Genomic DNA, 13,714 nt, shown 5'->3' on the forward strand with positions numbered 1-13,714 from the left:
ATTTATTCAAGAAATCAAATAATTTAGACATTTTCCAATGCTCTGGTACTTGCTAATTTAGTAGATATGTCTGATTTGTGTACTGACATATAGACAGAGTGGCTAATTAGTAACAAGAAGATGGTGAGAGATTTATAAAAGTAACTAAATCCTTTTAGCATAAAACTAAAATAAAAAAGACCCTTAAACAGTTTTGTTTGAGCCCAACCAACTGTATTGAGTTCATTCAGTTGTACAAAAATATTTGATTTAACAGAAGAAAACACTGATTTAAAAATTTTTTTACACATATGTACAGATGATTTATCAAACTAGAAAACTAGTTTTCTACTTAGAAATGTGTTTAAAAGTGCAGCAGTTTGCAGTGAAATTGATGGAAATTGGAAGTGTGGAGATTCTGGTAACATCCTCCAAATGTTTCCAAATGTTTTTCTGCAACAGTGAGCGCTAATGTTCCCAACTAAACCAGGGGAACCAGTTCAAGCAGCTCATCCCGGAGGTAACTGGGAACCAGAGGAAGTCCTGGCTGCAGCTTTCAGCAGCTTGAAGTTTAGGCCGATCACGATCGAACAGAACCGACTGAAACCTACGAAGTCGCAGCCTATGATGTTGACTCCGCCCACTCCTGGGCCGGGGCGCTGCTCTGCGGTCCAACGGAGCAGCGGCGAGAGCGCCTCCATTGTCATCGTCCTCAGGTTCTGGAGGGGATGGAGGAGGATGTAGAGAGCGTCTTCGGTCAGGTTCAGGCCGCTGACGTAAAAACTACCTGGAAACACAAAACACTTTAAGTCTGTTTGGTCTGTCGGTCCATTTTCCTTTCTGATTCTCTGTTAACTCCAGGTAAGAAACTGACTACTGACACCCTACCCTGCATGCAGAATGTTGCAGAAACATTCCTTAATGTAACTCAACTTATTTTACAGGTTTAAAACTGCAGTACCTGGTCTACCTTTCCGTTTCTTCTCCTCCAGATAAGTGATCACTTTCTTTGGATCTGGGCTGTCAGCGTACCTGCAGACACAGCATCTCATGAGGCCAGATAGTAATATATTTGTGATTTTTTTCTGTGGAGGGAAATATGGCTTCTAAATGTGTGTTAAATTCACCAGTAAGGAATCTTTGGCCACAGCTGACGGTGTTGACACTCCATCTGCAGGTCATCATAGGAGAGAATGACCTGCTGACCTCCAGACCAACAGGAACGCAACGTGGGAGTGTCCTGCACACACAGCACATGCACATAAAGTTCACAGATAACGTGTGTCTTCAGGAGATGCTTTGATTCTTAACCTGTGACAAACAGAGCTTCTTGCTGAAGAGCGAGAGGATGAAGTCCACCAGCTGGACGTGATCTTCATCAGTCAGAGACTCAAAGTGAGAGCAGGAGATGATGATGACCTCTTTGGGATGAGCGTCCAGCCACAACGCCAGCTCCTCCAGAGCCTCCTACACACACAGACACACATGAACCCAGAATAAAGAACCCAGCTTTTCTTCTGTCCAGAGGTGGGTAGTAATAGTTGCTCAATTACATTTAAGTGAGTAACTTTTTTGAGAAAATGTACTTTTAGGAATATTTGTTATTATGCTGTACTTTTAACTTTTTCTTGAGTAATTTTATTATGAAGTATTAAAACTCTTACTTGAGTAAAATTTCTGGATTCTCTACCCACTGAATGAAAAACAGGTTTTAACCAAAACTTCACCAGACAGCGACACACACCTGCAGCTTTTTTTATTAGTCATTTTTAAAGGTTTTTTTCTGCCTGATTTCGTTGTTTTTCGTTACTTTCTATAAATTATTGTCATTTTGGTCCTTAAAATACCTACATTTCCACTTAACTTTACATTTTGGTCCGCCTGATTGTGTAATTTTTAAATACTGAATTATTTTGGTTACAATCAGTTACTCAGTACTTGCATAGACATTTTACCAAATATTGTTTACGCTTGAGTAATTTCTAGGATGGCTACTGTTTACTTGAGTAAAAATATGTTGAAGTAGTTCTTCTCTTTACGCCTCTGCTTCTGTCTCCACACACCTTGACGCACGTCAGCGTGTAGATCCCGTGGGCGAAGAACAAACTGCTGCCCCCTGCTGGCTTCCTGGCGATCCGCAGGTCCAAGTAGCGAATACCGAGCTCACACTGATGCCAGAGGACAGATTGCTGCAAGAAAAAGATATCATAAAGATGACCACTAAAAGACATGAAACGAAGACTTACATCAGACCCCGGTACCTGTGTGGTGGACCAGCGGTAAATACAGGGTCGGGTCAAGCAGGGGAAAAGTCGGTCCATTATCCGGAGAAGCCAGGGCTCCGATCTGAGCACCGGGGAGGACATGTCCAGGCAGAAGGACATGCTGTCATGGCTCCCTGTTACACACAGATGGTTAGTATTAACATTTAAAACATTTGGGTATTTCCTGAGCGGTTCGGGTTTTACCAGGAATAGCCAGGTTCCAAAGCGGGACGTCCAGGAGCTCCTCCGGGAGACTGGACATCCAGTCTGAGTTTCCTCCTCCGACATCCTCCCGCTGGTTTTCCCCCATCTATAACTCTCTGCTGTTTCTCTCATTTCATTATCAAAAAGAGAAAATGTGTAAGAATACTGCTTAACCCCGTTTAGCATCCAACACGTATTTGTTTACATACACTTCCTGTTTTTAACTTTTTCTTCTTGGCTACAGTAACCAAAACAACGCAGCAGCGCCACCAATAGACGTGGAATGATGTTGCAGCTCACCAAAGGATAAACGCTCAATTTATCGAAACTTTGTGTTTCTTTTAGTAAATAATGACATTTTAATGCAAAGTTAGATTAAAATATTACATGTTTTGATCTAAAACATGTAATGTCTAAACTCTAGTGTTGGGTTTTAGTCGTTTCTCTGGTTCAGCTCACCAGATAGAAATCAACAGAAGAAAAGGAAATTACCTTTATTATCCAACAGAAGGGAAATTGAGATGTAAAAGCAAGTTTACACAAAATACCAAAACATTTTAAAAGTACATAAAAACAAGATTAACAGTAAAAATGTATTGAACAAGTCTACTACATGTGCCGTTATCAGAATAGAAATACACAATCCTAAGGATGTGCAGGTGAATACAATGATTTTTTTAAATATGCAGATATGTGGCACTATCTACTATGTGAATTCTTAGGTGGGTCTCAATAACTTAAAATATCTTTGAAAAGTTTCTATTTTAGTCATTTGATTCAAAAGCTGAAACTCTTGAGATTTGCCACTTACCTTTTGTATTAGTCTTATGTTAAATTGTATTTCTGAAAAACTAATGTTCTTTTTTACGTATTTTGCTCCTTAACCCATCAAACATTGAATTGAAAATTGGAAATTAATTTAGATTCATGCACAGTTGTAGTGAAAGAAATGTGAGCCTGTTTAAACAGATTATTTTAGGATTTGTAGTTGTTTGGGAAAGGCTTCAAAAATTTTCCAAACGTGTGTGTATCTATAATTTTGTGCGTTTTAACCGCTAGGCAGCAGGAATTGACTCAACTAGTTTTCAGTTTTCATTCTTGTGACTTTCTGAAATGTAACAATGATGGAGGTAAAGCTGGAGGATTTGATCCTGACCATGAAGGCGGAAGCTCCAGGAAACTTTCAGGACTAATAAGGAAGATCAAGAAGCACATGATCCCTGTTTCTCCTGGCATTTGGTTTTCCTATTACATGCACTTTGTGTTTTTGTGCAAGACTTTTAAAAACAAAGATTTAAAAATCCCAAATTGTTCTAAAGCAAAGATAAGTATTAGTTTTTACCTACTATTTCCTCCTTTTTAAAAACACTTTTTCTAAATAAATATTTCCACATGTGAATTTATTTAGGCTTTTAGAGATTTTTTGCTGACTAGAATCAGCAAAAATATATAAAATCCCTCCCGGATCCCAAAGATGAACAAAAAGGTTTTAACTAAGCTGAACTTTTAAGATTATGGTTAAAAACATCATATTATTAAAAAATAACATGTAAAAAATTATATAACATGAGACTTCAGACAACTACAAGCATTCAAGACGGCAAACAGAGACAAAAACAGAAAAATAAGTAAACAAAATGCATTGAGGACTTTAACCAGACGCACAACAGCAATACTATTTACAAAACGTAATATTTAGCATTTAATCAAATTTAGCTTTTGTCATATGATGAACAGTGAGTCTTTTTTGATTAAACTAGTTTACATCAGAAATGCAGCAGCTAATAAAAGTGATTGTAGAGTTCCAGTCTTGACTTGAAGACCAAATGAACAACATATGGTCTTTAACTAGACTCCTCTGTGTGTGAATGGGCCTGGAGAGGCTAATCAGATCAGGCCACAGTTCATAAAACCTCCCAGAATTCCCCTGTTCGACTCCAATGAAGCAGATGGTAAAACTAATCATGTAAGCTCTTCGCCTGGGTTCCTACCAGCAGTGGTTTACTCTGCAGGAAAGAAAATAAGAAAACCTAAATATTAAGTCGAGTAGCTAAACGTAAAACACAAATATTAAATTAAACAAGGATATTTTTTCACATTCCTTTATATTTTTTTGTGCTTTTAAAAGGTTTAATCATGCATGAAACAGTATCTGAAACTATTTTGGATTTATTGGGGATAGGAGTGAATAAAAAGGAAAAGAAAGAAACCACTGACAGAGACTCCTTAACACTGTTACACATTTTCTCAGTTCAGTATCTAATTCACAAAGCAAATAGCTCTAATTACTTATCAACAAGTTCTATACATTTAGCAGGAGTTAACGCCAGGTTGCTTTGTTTTCTGTTTAATTTTTGTAAAACTACTTTCAGTTGAAACCAGATTAATGTATTTTCTGTAGAAGCACACATTTAGTATTTTTTTTCCTTGTCAAAAATGAAATTCCACTAAATTATTCCTATTTTTGTACATTTAGCGTTACAAAAATATTTCTCATTACTCAATCTCAGAAAATGTTTTTAAAATTTGTTCAGCATCTAAATGCACTAAAATTACTGAAACTTTAAACACACATAAGCGAGTATCTTGCACTTTCATGGACTGAAATGTCACTTAAAGAGGAAGAAGCCATTTCTCCAAAAGCAGCATAAATATATATTATGTGTTATTTTTTGTTTACACAACACTGCCGTCATGTATGCACATAAAACAATCAAAGAGGTTAAAAATGGCAAAATAAAAATTGCTCTTGGTTATTTATTGCTCTTTTTTCTCTAAATAGAATCATGATTTCAGAATTAATATTAAGTTGAAGACAGGAAGTGGACAGATTTAGCAATAACGTAATTTGAAAAACATGATTTTAAAATAAGTCAAGTGATAAAAGGAATTGTTTAACAGGCTTTGTTATAAAGTTTGTTGCAGTTACTGCTGGAGGAGTCTGGAAATAATGTGGTTTTAAGTTGATTTATTAAAACTGAAAACATGCTATGTTTTTCCAAAGAAGGTTTGTTACCTGTTGTCACCCAGAAAAACTTGCAGCTTTATTGTTTTTTCTCAAGGAACTACATAATGTGTCGTTTATAGATAATTATGTTATTTCTTTGCTAAATGTAAGCAAAGAGAAAATTTCAGCAGTCAAATTAATTCAAAAAGCAAATTGTTTTTTGTGGCTAATTTAATAATTAAACTTGAAGATTTACAATCTTCTTTCCTGTCTTACACCATCATACACATTCCTGTCATTTAGTCTGCAGAATACAGACCCTGATTTGTTTCTCTATGGAAAATCAGGAACAGGAAGGAGGCTAAATGAAACATCTGATTCATAATTTGACTAATATCCTAATTATAAACTTTTTAAACTGAACTCAGATGTATGAACTGCTTCTGTTTTCTTGAAATGTGGAAATAAAAATCAAGTTGGACAGAAAAAATAGACAACTAAATGCATACCAGCATCAGCATTCCAGTTTTTCTGGAAAGTATTCACATTTTCCACATTTTGGTTTGTTGCAGCCTCTTTCCAAATTGTATTCAATTAACTGCTGATGTTTGTCACATGTAGCTACAAAACTTTATCCAAATTTAAATCAGGTTTTCGGCAGTAATTAAAAGTGAAATCCTCTGATATACAGTAGATCCTAATGTGTAGCTCCCACAAGAACCGCCATCTTGGCAGGCTGCATGTCCTTAGCTAGCAGATAGAAGCTACATTAGCTAAGTTAATTTGAGGGCTGTACAATATTTTAAAGCATTACAAAGTTCATGCCTTTGTTTACGTTTAACTACATTTATATTTAAACCTTGTGACTAGTTTTGGATCAGTATGTTCTCACCACACCAGAGGTAACAGTATGTTTACCTGGGTATTGCTAATCAGCTGACCTCCAGAACAAAAGGCCCTTTCACAGGTTAAATCTCATTCTACCTTTATATTATTTATTGTTTACCCTCCTTCTTTTGTTTGGTTTATCTGGTGTTATTTCATTATCTAATGTGTCAGCCATGATACATCAAAATACATTCCTCACATGGGTTAAATTAGATGGTCTAAGGCTAAACGACATTAAGGAAGTGAATACCAGACACAGAAGTGGATAATTTGGCAAAAATACATTTAATTTGTGACTCAAAACCAAAATGTAGCTGAATACATTTTTTGTTACTGTTTATGTAAGCTATGTCAGGTCAAATTTAGACAGATATAAAGGATATGTTTTGTCAGTATGTGAAAAATATCTGAGCAGTTTTGTCTCCTGGAAACTACGACGCTACGTAATTATGTTAAACTATCATCTTTATTAGATTTGGATTAAATTGAGCCTTCTGATCACAAAGTAGCAGCTTCACAGTAGGTAAAGCCAACAGCCAACAATCAACCCTTCAAGGCTTCGCATCGTCTTGTGATGTGAAGAAAATTTTATTCATAAGAATTTGATGATGTGCTGACAGGTTTGAGAAAAGATATTCACAGCTTCCAGTTATATGCTTACAAGTTAATTACATTAACAATCCATGTGGTTGTCAGCTCAGATTTTAAAAAAGTGAGGTGTTTACTTCCACTCATTATGGCGTAATCATTTTGGGCTTTTGATGTTTATATAAATTGTGTAAGGATTATGCAACACACAACTAAAATAATGAAAAACACAAATTTGGTGCTTAATTTTTAATTTTTGGTGGATTTCTTTCAATCTATATACCCTCAAATATTTAATATTTAAAGTTTTATTTTATTTGTATATGCAAACATGAAAGTGGAATAATAATTCAAGATATTTAACTCCTCATCTTGGCAGAAGTTAATTCAGTTTTGTTGGTAAAATTTATTCACTTTTTGAGATTATTTCATCCAATCTGAAATCAGTTTTGATGTTTATTTTGAACCATTTCCTGCTCACAACCTTTAACTCTGTCAAAGTATTAACATTACGTTGAAAAATCCTTCACTTTTCCTTCCACTTTATGCAATAAAACACACAATGTAAAACTGCTTCCACTGTGGATGGTCACTCTCATGTTTTGGTATTCACCAGTTATTATGCGATGGTTCCTGAACCTCCAAACCTTTCATCTGAAAATGAATATTTAGTTTAGACGGTTAATCAGAACTAGTTTTGGAATAAAAAAGCAGACTAAACTTTACTGAAAATGTGATTAATGTGACTTTTAAGTTTAATTCTGCCAGGAAAAATGTTCAGAAATTTTCAGATGCTAATATATAGATGTGTTATAATGGTATTTAACATTTAAAAAATAAAAAACAGTGCTTTCACTGTAGTAGTGTAGTAAATATTGGTGTGCAGAACAGGTAGTGTTAAAATTTCATCACTTTATCATCACTAAAATGTGTTTTTGTTCTTCTGTGTTGAAAATGTAATCAGTTTGCTGTGATTTTTATACAGGCTGAATGTAAACCAGCCTGCCTCCTCCGATCAGGCCACCCGTCTCCACCCTCCTGCTCTGTCACGGGTCTCGATTTAATAAGAAACACCAAGTACTCTGTACAGTAGACACCTCTGGTCTCAGACGGCAACCAAGCCGGGCAGGTAAGACCTTCATGGTTTCTTCTAATTTATTTTCTCCGTGGGGAAAAAATCGTAACTTTTTCAACAATGTTGGTGTTTATTTGTTGAAGTTTGTATAATTACCTGAGCCACAAGTCACAGGGATTTAGAAGGGATGACAATAAGGACAAGAAGAGAGGATGGTGTTCACTGCAAAACAAAGGGAGTAAATCTGGTTTACAGAAGTCTACCACTCAGTTTCTATAGAAATAGAGGTATTTCATATCAATATGGATGATTAAACTGGTTTCAGAGAAGTTACTGGTGTCATGTAGAGTAGAAAGACTTCTTAAAGGGTTCTGCGTTTGCTTTTGGGAAACTTAGAAACCAAAGATATTTGGATTTGTTTTAGGGTTCTCAGATTGACACAAATGTACTCTGGAGGTAAAACCACCTGCCAATTTATGACATTTAATATTTTAGATGCGCTCTATGAAGAAATCTTTGAATAGGATAATATTCTCCTAATAATTTGGAGTTAAGCTCCACTGTACAATTAATAAATACTGAATAGGCAGAAATAAACACTGCAAAGCACAACTGGTTTGTAAGAACTGTTGGTTGTATCTTGATCCCAAATTTGGGATTAGGAGCAATTTGGCTCAACTACAACATATTGAGACATAAAATTTAGTTTAAAACGACTGCTAATTACAAGTTAAGGTATAGTTTTATGAGTGTATTTCTAATTTCCATTTCCAACCATATAATCATCATATAACCATATAATTATATAATTTCAATTAATACAGTGGAATTTACTCTAGAGTTTGTGGCATTTCTCTGCTAATTTGTTGAATGTAGTATTTAATTAAATGGTTGTTGAGGATTAAATGCTTTGAGGACCGGGTCTGGTGCAGGTTAATGTAATTAAATGATTTTATGACCACCTGATCTTGAGGATTTACGGTTTTCCTTTGTAAAACTACAAATCTCTAGGATTCCAGGAACTCAATCTGATCTTTATATTCTACGTCGTAAATCATTCTGTGAGGTTATGTAATTACGACTGTTGTCTTTTAAACTAATTTTATTTTATTTTGCAGAGGAAAAGACTCCGCGGGGAGATCTGAGTCAAAATGTCTGAGCGCTATGACTGCACAGAGTGCAAGGACTCTTTGTATGGACAGAAGTACATCCTGAGGGAGGAATATCCTTACTGCATCAAGTGCTATGAGCCACTTTTCTCCAGCAACTGTGAAAAGTGCAAGAAGCTCATTAGCAGCACCAGCAAGGTGATACATCCATGTTTTTTTTTTTCTTTAACTCCAATGTAGATCCAACGTTTTGTTGCTGGTCAACTTCTGTGACTTTTTTACTTGGTTTTGTTTAAATGAAGAACCACAGTTAATCTTGAATTAAAATATTTCTCCATCATTTTAATTTTTTAAGGTTAAAATACATAAAGTGTGAATTTTTTCTGGAGGACAAATCAAAACAGTGGCTATTTGTTGTAACCAATAAGAAAGAATGTCCTCTATACATTTTCACTGCAATCATTGTCTGACCAAATGTTTGCCATTAAGGAAAAGTTCATAATTAAATCAGAAATAGTCCCACAACCTTAAAATTGCTGGTTCATGGAGGTGTAAGAGTAATTTTATTCAATTCCTGCAACATGTTGCTATCTAATAGAAGTGCAGACTTGTCTTCAGTTGTTGCTTTTCTTTATTTCAATTCTTAGAACAGAAAATGATAAAATTCTATCATTTTTGGAGTAAATTTTAGGACTACGGAAATGTTTTCCTACTTTATGTACTAGCAACTAGCAACTAGCTAATACATAAAGAAAGAAAACATAAATAAGGAAAACAAGTGCAGATTCAGTTTCAGCTGTGCTACTTTCTATTTTATTGTTACTCTACATCAGGTATGGGTTCACAGACAAGGAGTTGTACACTGGTTGTTTTCTCACTTCCTGTAGCAGCTAGCTGTGCTGCAATGCTAACAAAAGCAGGTGTGTAAATAGGAATAACAAGCTGAGATTCAGTTTCAGCTGTTCTATTGTCTTCTAATAAAAAAATACAAAATACTGAATATAATATAGTATTCCTGCTAGCATTTTAATATTATTATACATTTAAAAATATTGTATTTGCGATTGTGGGTTGTATAAAATAGCAAACTGAGAGTTGGTTATTTCTGCCTCACTTTTATTTCTGGACATTTTTCAAATTTTCTGCAACCAGCTCTGCCGCAGTGCTAACACTAAACGAGTGGTAACTTTCATTCTTTTAAAATATCTATTTAAATTTGTCACTGATGGAATATTTAGGTCAAAATAAAAATTGTGAACTTCTTGTCTTTCTTTTGAAGGATCTGTCCTTCAAGGACCGTCACTGGCACAGTGAATGCTTCCTCTGCAACAACTGCAGCCGCTCTCTGGTCGACAAACCGTTTGCCACCAAAAACAACCTCCTGATGTGCACCGACTGCTACGCCACTGAGTATTCCTCCAAGTGCCATGCCTGCCTGAAGACCATCATGCCAGGTACAAGAAACATTCCTTATACTGTTGCTCCAATAGTTTAGTGCGTGGGTGTCCAAAGTGCGGCCCAGAGGCCATTTGCGGGCCACTGAAGGATTTTAATCAACCCCAGACCTCAAATGTATAATTGACAAACTGGTCAATCTGCAAGCATAATTGTTTGATGTAGATGGACACTTTTGTATTTTTAGGGTGATTGTTTTTTAAATAGATACATTTTTTTAAAAAAATTCAGGTGCAGAAAAATACATTTGCATTTATTTACAAAGTTTTTACCTCTATTTTAATTTTGGAGTAACCAGAACCAAAGTTATTAACTTAATTTTACTTAAAAGCAATTCTTGTGGTCCAAATAAGAAAATAATCAACCTCCCAAAAATTTTAAACAGTGAAGGTTGTTTTAATGTATCTACAATTATTCACAGATCCATTTTCTATAAAAAAAAATATAGATTTTTATTTCAATGTAATTTAAATTTCTTAGTTTATTATTGATACAAAAGACATAAAAAGTTTGTTTTAAAATGTTTTTCAGCTTAACCATTTTGTCCCTGATGGGAAAAAGTTTGAACACCACTGATTTAGTTTGAAAGAAGATTAATATAAAATCAAAGATATATGCATTTTAATATTCTCGTTCCAGGCACCAAGAAGATGGAGCATAAGGGGAACAGTTGGCATGAGAATTGTTTCATCTGCAGATTCTGCCAGCAGACTATTGGCACCAAGAGCTTTGTGAAGAAGGACGGAAACAACTACTGTCTGGCCTGCTATGAGAAACTGTTTGCCCTGCAGTGTGTCCACTGCAATAAGGTTAACATCCTCACAATGTTCCATTACAATTTCCGCCGTTAAACCAGTTACAATGTTCTGCAAATATATGGTCATACTGGGTTTTACTGAGGAGCTGAGAGTTGGTGCTACAAAGACTCACATGTATAATACATAACAAATATGAGCAACAAACAGATGGTCAGGCAGGCGGGAGTCGTGGCGCAGACGGGAGAAAAAGTCAGCAACAAACAGCCAAGATGGCTGCAAAGTGTGATGTCAGAGTGATGCAGAAAAATGTTAAAATCTACTAATTCAGAGGACATTTGCTGAAAATATCTGTAGTTATGTAACATAATGTGTTTTAACATGAACTATAACAGATTTTAAATGATTAATTTTGCTAGTAAACCAACATAAGCAGTTTGATTTCTTTCAGACTCTAAAAACAAGTCAGCTACTCACCTTGCTAATTTCTCATTCGGTATGTTTGGTGGGTAATTTTTAGTGTTTACAATTTAATTTAATTGTAAAACAAATAATTTAGACTCATTAGTTTTATGATAGCTAACTGTTATCTTTAATCCCAGTTTGGCAAATAAAATTTCTAATTAACTTTTATCTTTAATACCAATTATGTTTTATCTTTAGGATCATTAGCCTTCAGTTAGCCTTTAGCTATATTTACTAATAGTTTTATAATACTTAGCTATTAGCTTTAATGTTAGTTAGGTTTGATCTTTAATTCCATTTAAGGTATTTAAGTTTGTGATATTAGTTTTTAGCTTCAACTCAAACCAGGCTGATTAGTTTTATGACATTTTTAATTTTTAAGCTTTAATTGGAGTTAATTAACTTCATGAGAGTTAGTTAGACTTTACCTTCAAGATAATTGAAAAAAATTACATTTTTGCTTTACTTTAAAATATAATAAAATATAACTTGTTTTTTGTCTTTATTATAATATGATTTAATGGCAATAATTCTGCAGCTCTCTAATGTATTGTGTTTTTATTTTCACTTCTGTTCCTGAATTAAGTGTCGCAACCAAAAAACATTGCTATAACTACAGTGTTTTTGTCATAAAATCAAAAATTTCAATGGCCAAACTAGAATTTTTGAAAATAATTTCTCATTTGTTTGTTTTGCTTTGTTTTCCTTCGATCTTTTAGCCCATTACGACTGGAGGAGTGAGCTACCATGACCAGCCATGGCATAAGGAATGCTTTGTTTGTGCTGGATGCAAAATGCAGCTGGCTGGGCAGAGATTCACCTCTCGAGACGACGCCACCTACTGCCTCGAGTGTTTCTGCAACCTGTTTGCAAAGAAATGCGCCCGCTGCACCAACCCAATCAGTGGTAAAATGACCTTGCACAAATCTTCAGATACTAGTTTAGGTTTTGAAAAAAAAAGTTTCAAGTCACAGCAGAAACTATAAGTTTTGTTTCAGTTTTTTAGTTTGGAAATAAAGCTGAAAAGATTCACCAAAACCATTTTTGAACTGTAATTGGTTCAATTTTAACACCTAAACTCAACATTCTCTAGATTATATGCTTAACTTGGGATCTGGTGTGTCCAATCACCATCAATTACAGAGTTATTGCATAAAAAAAAAAAAAATCATGGGACTCCTCTCTGCTGTTTTTACCTCAGGTCTCGGGGGCAGCAAGTACATCTCATTTGAGGATCGACAGTGGCACAACGACTGCTTCAACTGCCAAAAATGCAGCTCGTCGATGGTTGGTCGAGGCTTCCTGACGTTCAAAAACAACATCCTCTGTCCTGACTGTGGTAAAGACCTCTGAGGGGTCACCAGCACCCAGGAGGCAAACCAGTTTGACGGCCAATCGAGACAACTCGGCAGAATATTCAAACTATGATGATTATTTTCCAGTTTAATGAATATTAACCAGCATGATGTCTTTCTTTGGTTTTAATTGAGAAACTGGAACCAGTTTTAAGCAATAGTTTGTCTTAAAGATCAAATGAAAAACTATATAAATATCAGTTTGAAGTGAAAACCTTTGCTGCCTAATTTCTTCTACGTATAACAGTATTTAAGCATTCTTATTAAATAGTAATGTCGTATAGGTTTTCCTACTAATTCTTCTCTGTCTAATAATTTTGGATGTTTCATCTGTAGGTATTCCTGGATGTCAGTAGAATTAAAAGTCTATTATTCTCAATTATTTGTCAGTCAAAATAAGTTTTGTTTTTTGTTTAGGTTGATGTAAATTCTTAATGTTCTTTTTATTTTTTCAAGCACTATGGCATCTATTTTAAAGGCTAACAATTTTTCCCAATATGTTTTGTTTTCATTTCCTGTAGTCTTGTAATGTTATCTAAATAAACTAAATAGTTAAAATTAAATAAAAAGCCTTAAATACTCCAAGTGAAATCTCATCTCAGTTATTTATTTATCTATTCGTTTGAAAAG

General features: G+C 34.9%; 3 protein-coding genes across 3 annotated transcripts in view; 1 reads left to right on the forward strand and 2 right to left on the reverse strand.

Annotated features, from left to right (window-relative positions):
• The window catches only part of LOC114140903 (uncharacterized), a 1,158,965-nt gene that overhangs the window by 1,032,005 nt on the left and 113,246 nt on the right, over positions 1 to 13,714 (reverse strand).
• Positions 192 to 2,695, reverse strand: LOC114140922 (PI-PLC X domain-containing protein 1-like). Its single transcript, XM_028011259.1, has 7 exons — positions 2,448 to 2,695; positions 2,241 to 2,377; positions 2,043 to 2,168; positions 1,291 to 1,446; positions 1,107 to 1,219; positions 941 to 1,011; positions 192 to 766 (listed from the first exon to the last, which is right to left on the reverse strand). Exons 1-7 carry the CDS (start codon positions 2,551 to 2,553, stop codon positions 489 to 491), a joined length of 987 nt encoding a protein of 328 aa, XP_027867060.1. The 5' UTR covers positions 2,554 to 2,695; the 3' UTR covers positions 192 to 488.
• LOC114140925 (four and a half LIM domains protein 2-like) lies at positions 2,269 to 13,631 on the forward strand. The gene is made up of 7 exons (XM_028011267.1): positions 2,269 to 2,393; positions 7,856 to 7,999; positions 9,064 to 9,252; positions 10,334 to 10,508; positions 11,149 to 11,318; positions 12,449 to 12,635; positions 12,931 to 13,631. The coding sequence occupies exons 3-7, from the start codon at positions 9,097 to 9,099 to the stop codon at positions 13,080 to 13,082; spliced, it is 840 nt and encodes a 279-aa protein (XP_027867068.1). The 5' UTR covers positions 2,269 to 2,393; positions 7,856 to 7,999; positions 9,064 to 9,096; the 3' UTR covers positions 13,083 to 13,631.

The sequence above is a fragment of the Xiphophorus couchianus genome, chromosome 24, assembly GCF_001444195.1.
Source record: "Xiphophorus couchianus chromosome 24, X_couchianus-1.0, whole genome shotgun sequence".
Lineage (NCBI taxonomy): Eukaryota > Metazoa > Chordata > Actinopteri > Cyprinodontiformes > Poeciliidae > Xiphophorus > Xiphophorus couchianus.

Bases quoted from the DNA above. Each gene is read 5' to 3' on its own strand.
- LOC114140922 (XM_028011259.1), bottom strand. From the start codon at position 2,553: ATGGGGGAAAACCAGCGGGAGGATGTCGGAGGAGGAAACTCAGACTGG. The intron at 1,447-2,042 runs GTGTGTGGAGAC...CTGTGTGTGTAG, and splicing joins ACACGCTGACGTGCGTCAAG to GAGGCTCTGGAGGAGCTGGC. The intron at 1,012-1,106 runs GTGAATTTAACA...CTGTGTCTGCAG, and splicing joins TGGCCAAAGATTCCTTACTG to GTACGCTGACAGCCCAGATC.
- LOC114140925 (XM_028011267.1), top strand. From the start codon at position 9,097: ATGTCTGAGCGCTATGACTGCACAGAGTGCAAGGACTCTTTGTATGGA. The intron at 11,319-12,448 runs GTTAACATCCTC...TCGATCTTTTAG, and splicing joins AGTGTGTCCACTGCAATAAG to CCCATTACGACTGGAGGAGT. The intron at 12,636-12,930 runs GTAAAATGACCT...TTTTTACCTCAG, and splicing joins CTGCACCAACCCAATCAGTG to GTCTCGGGGGCAGCAAGTAC.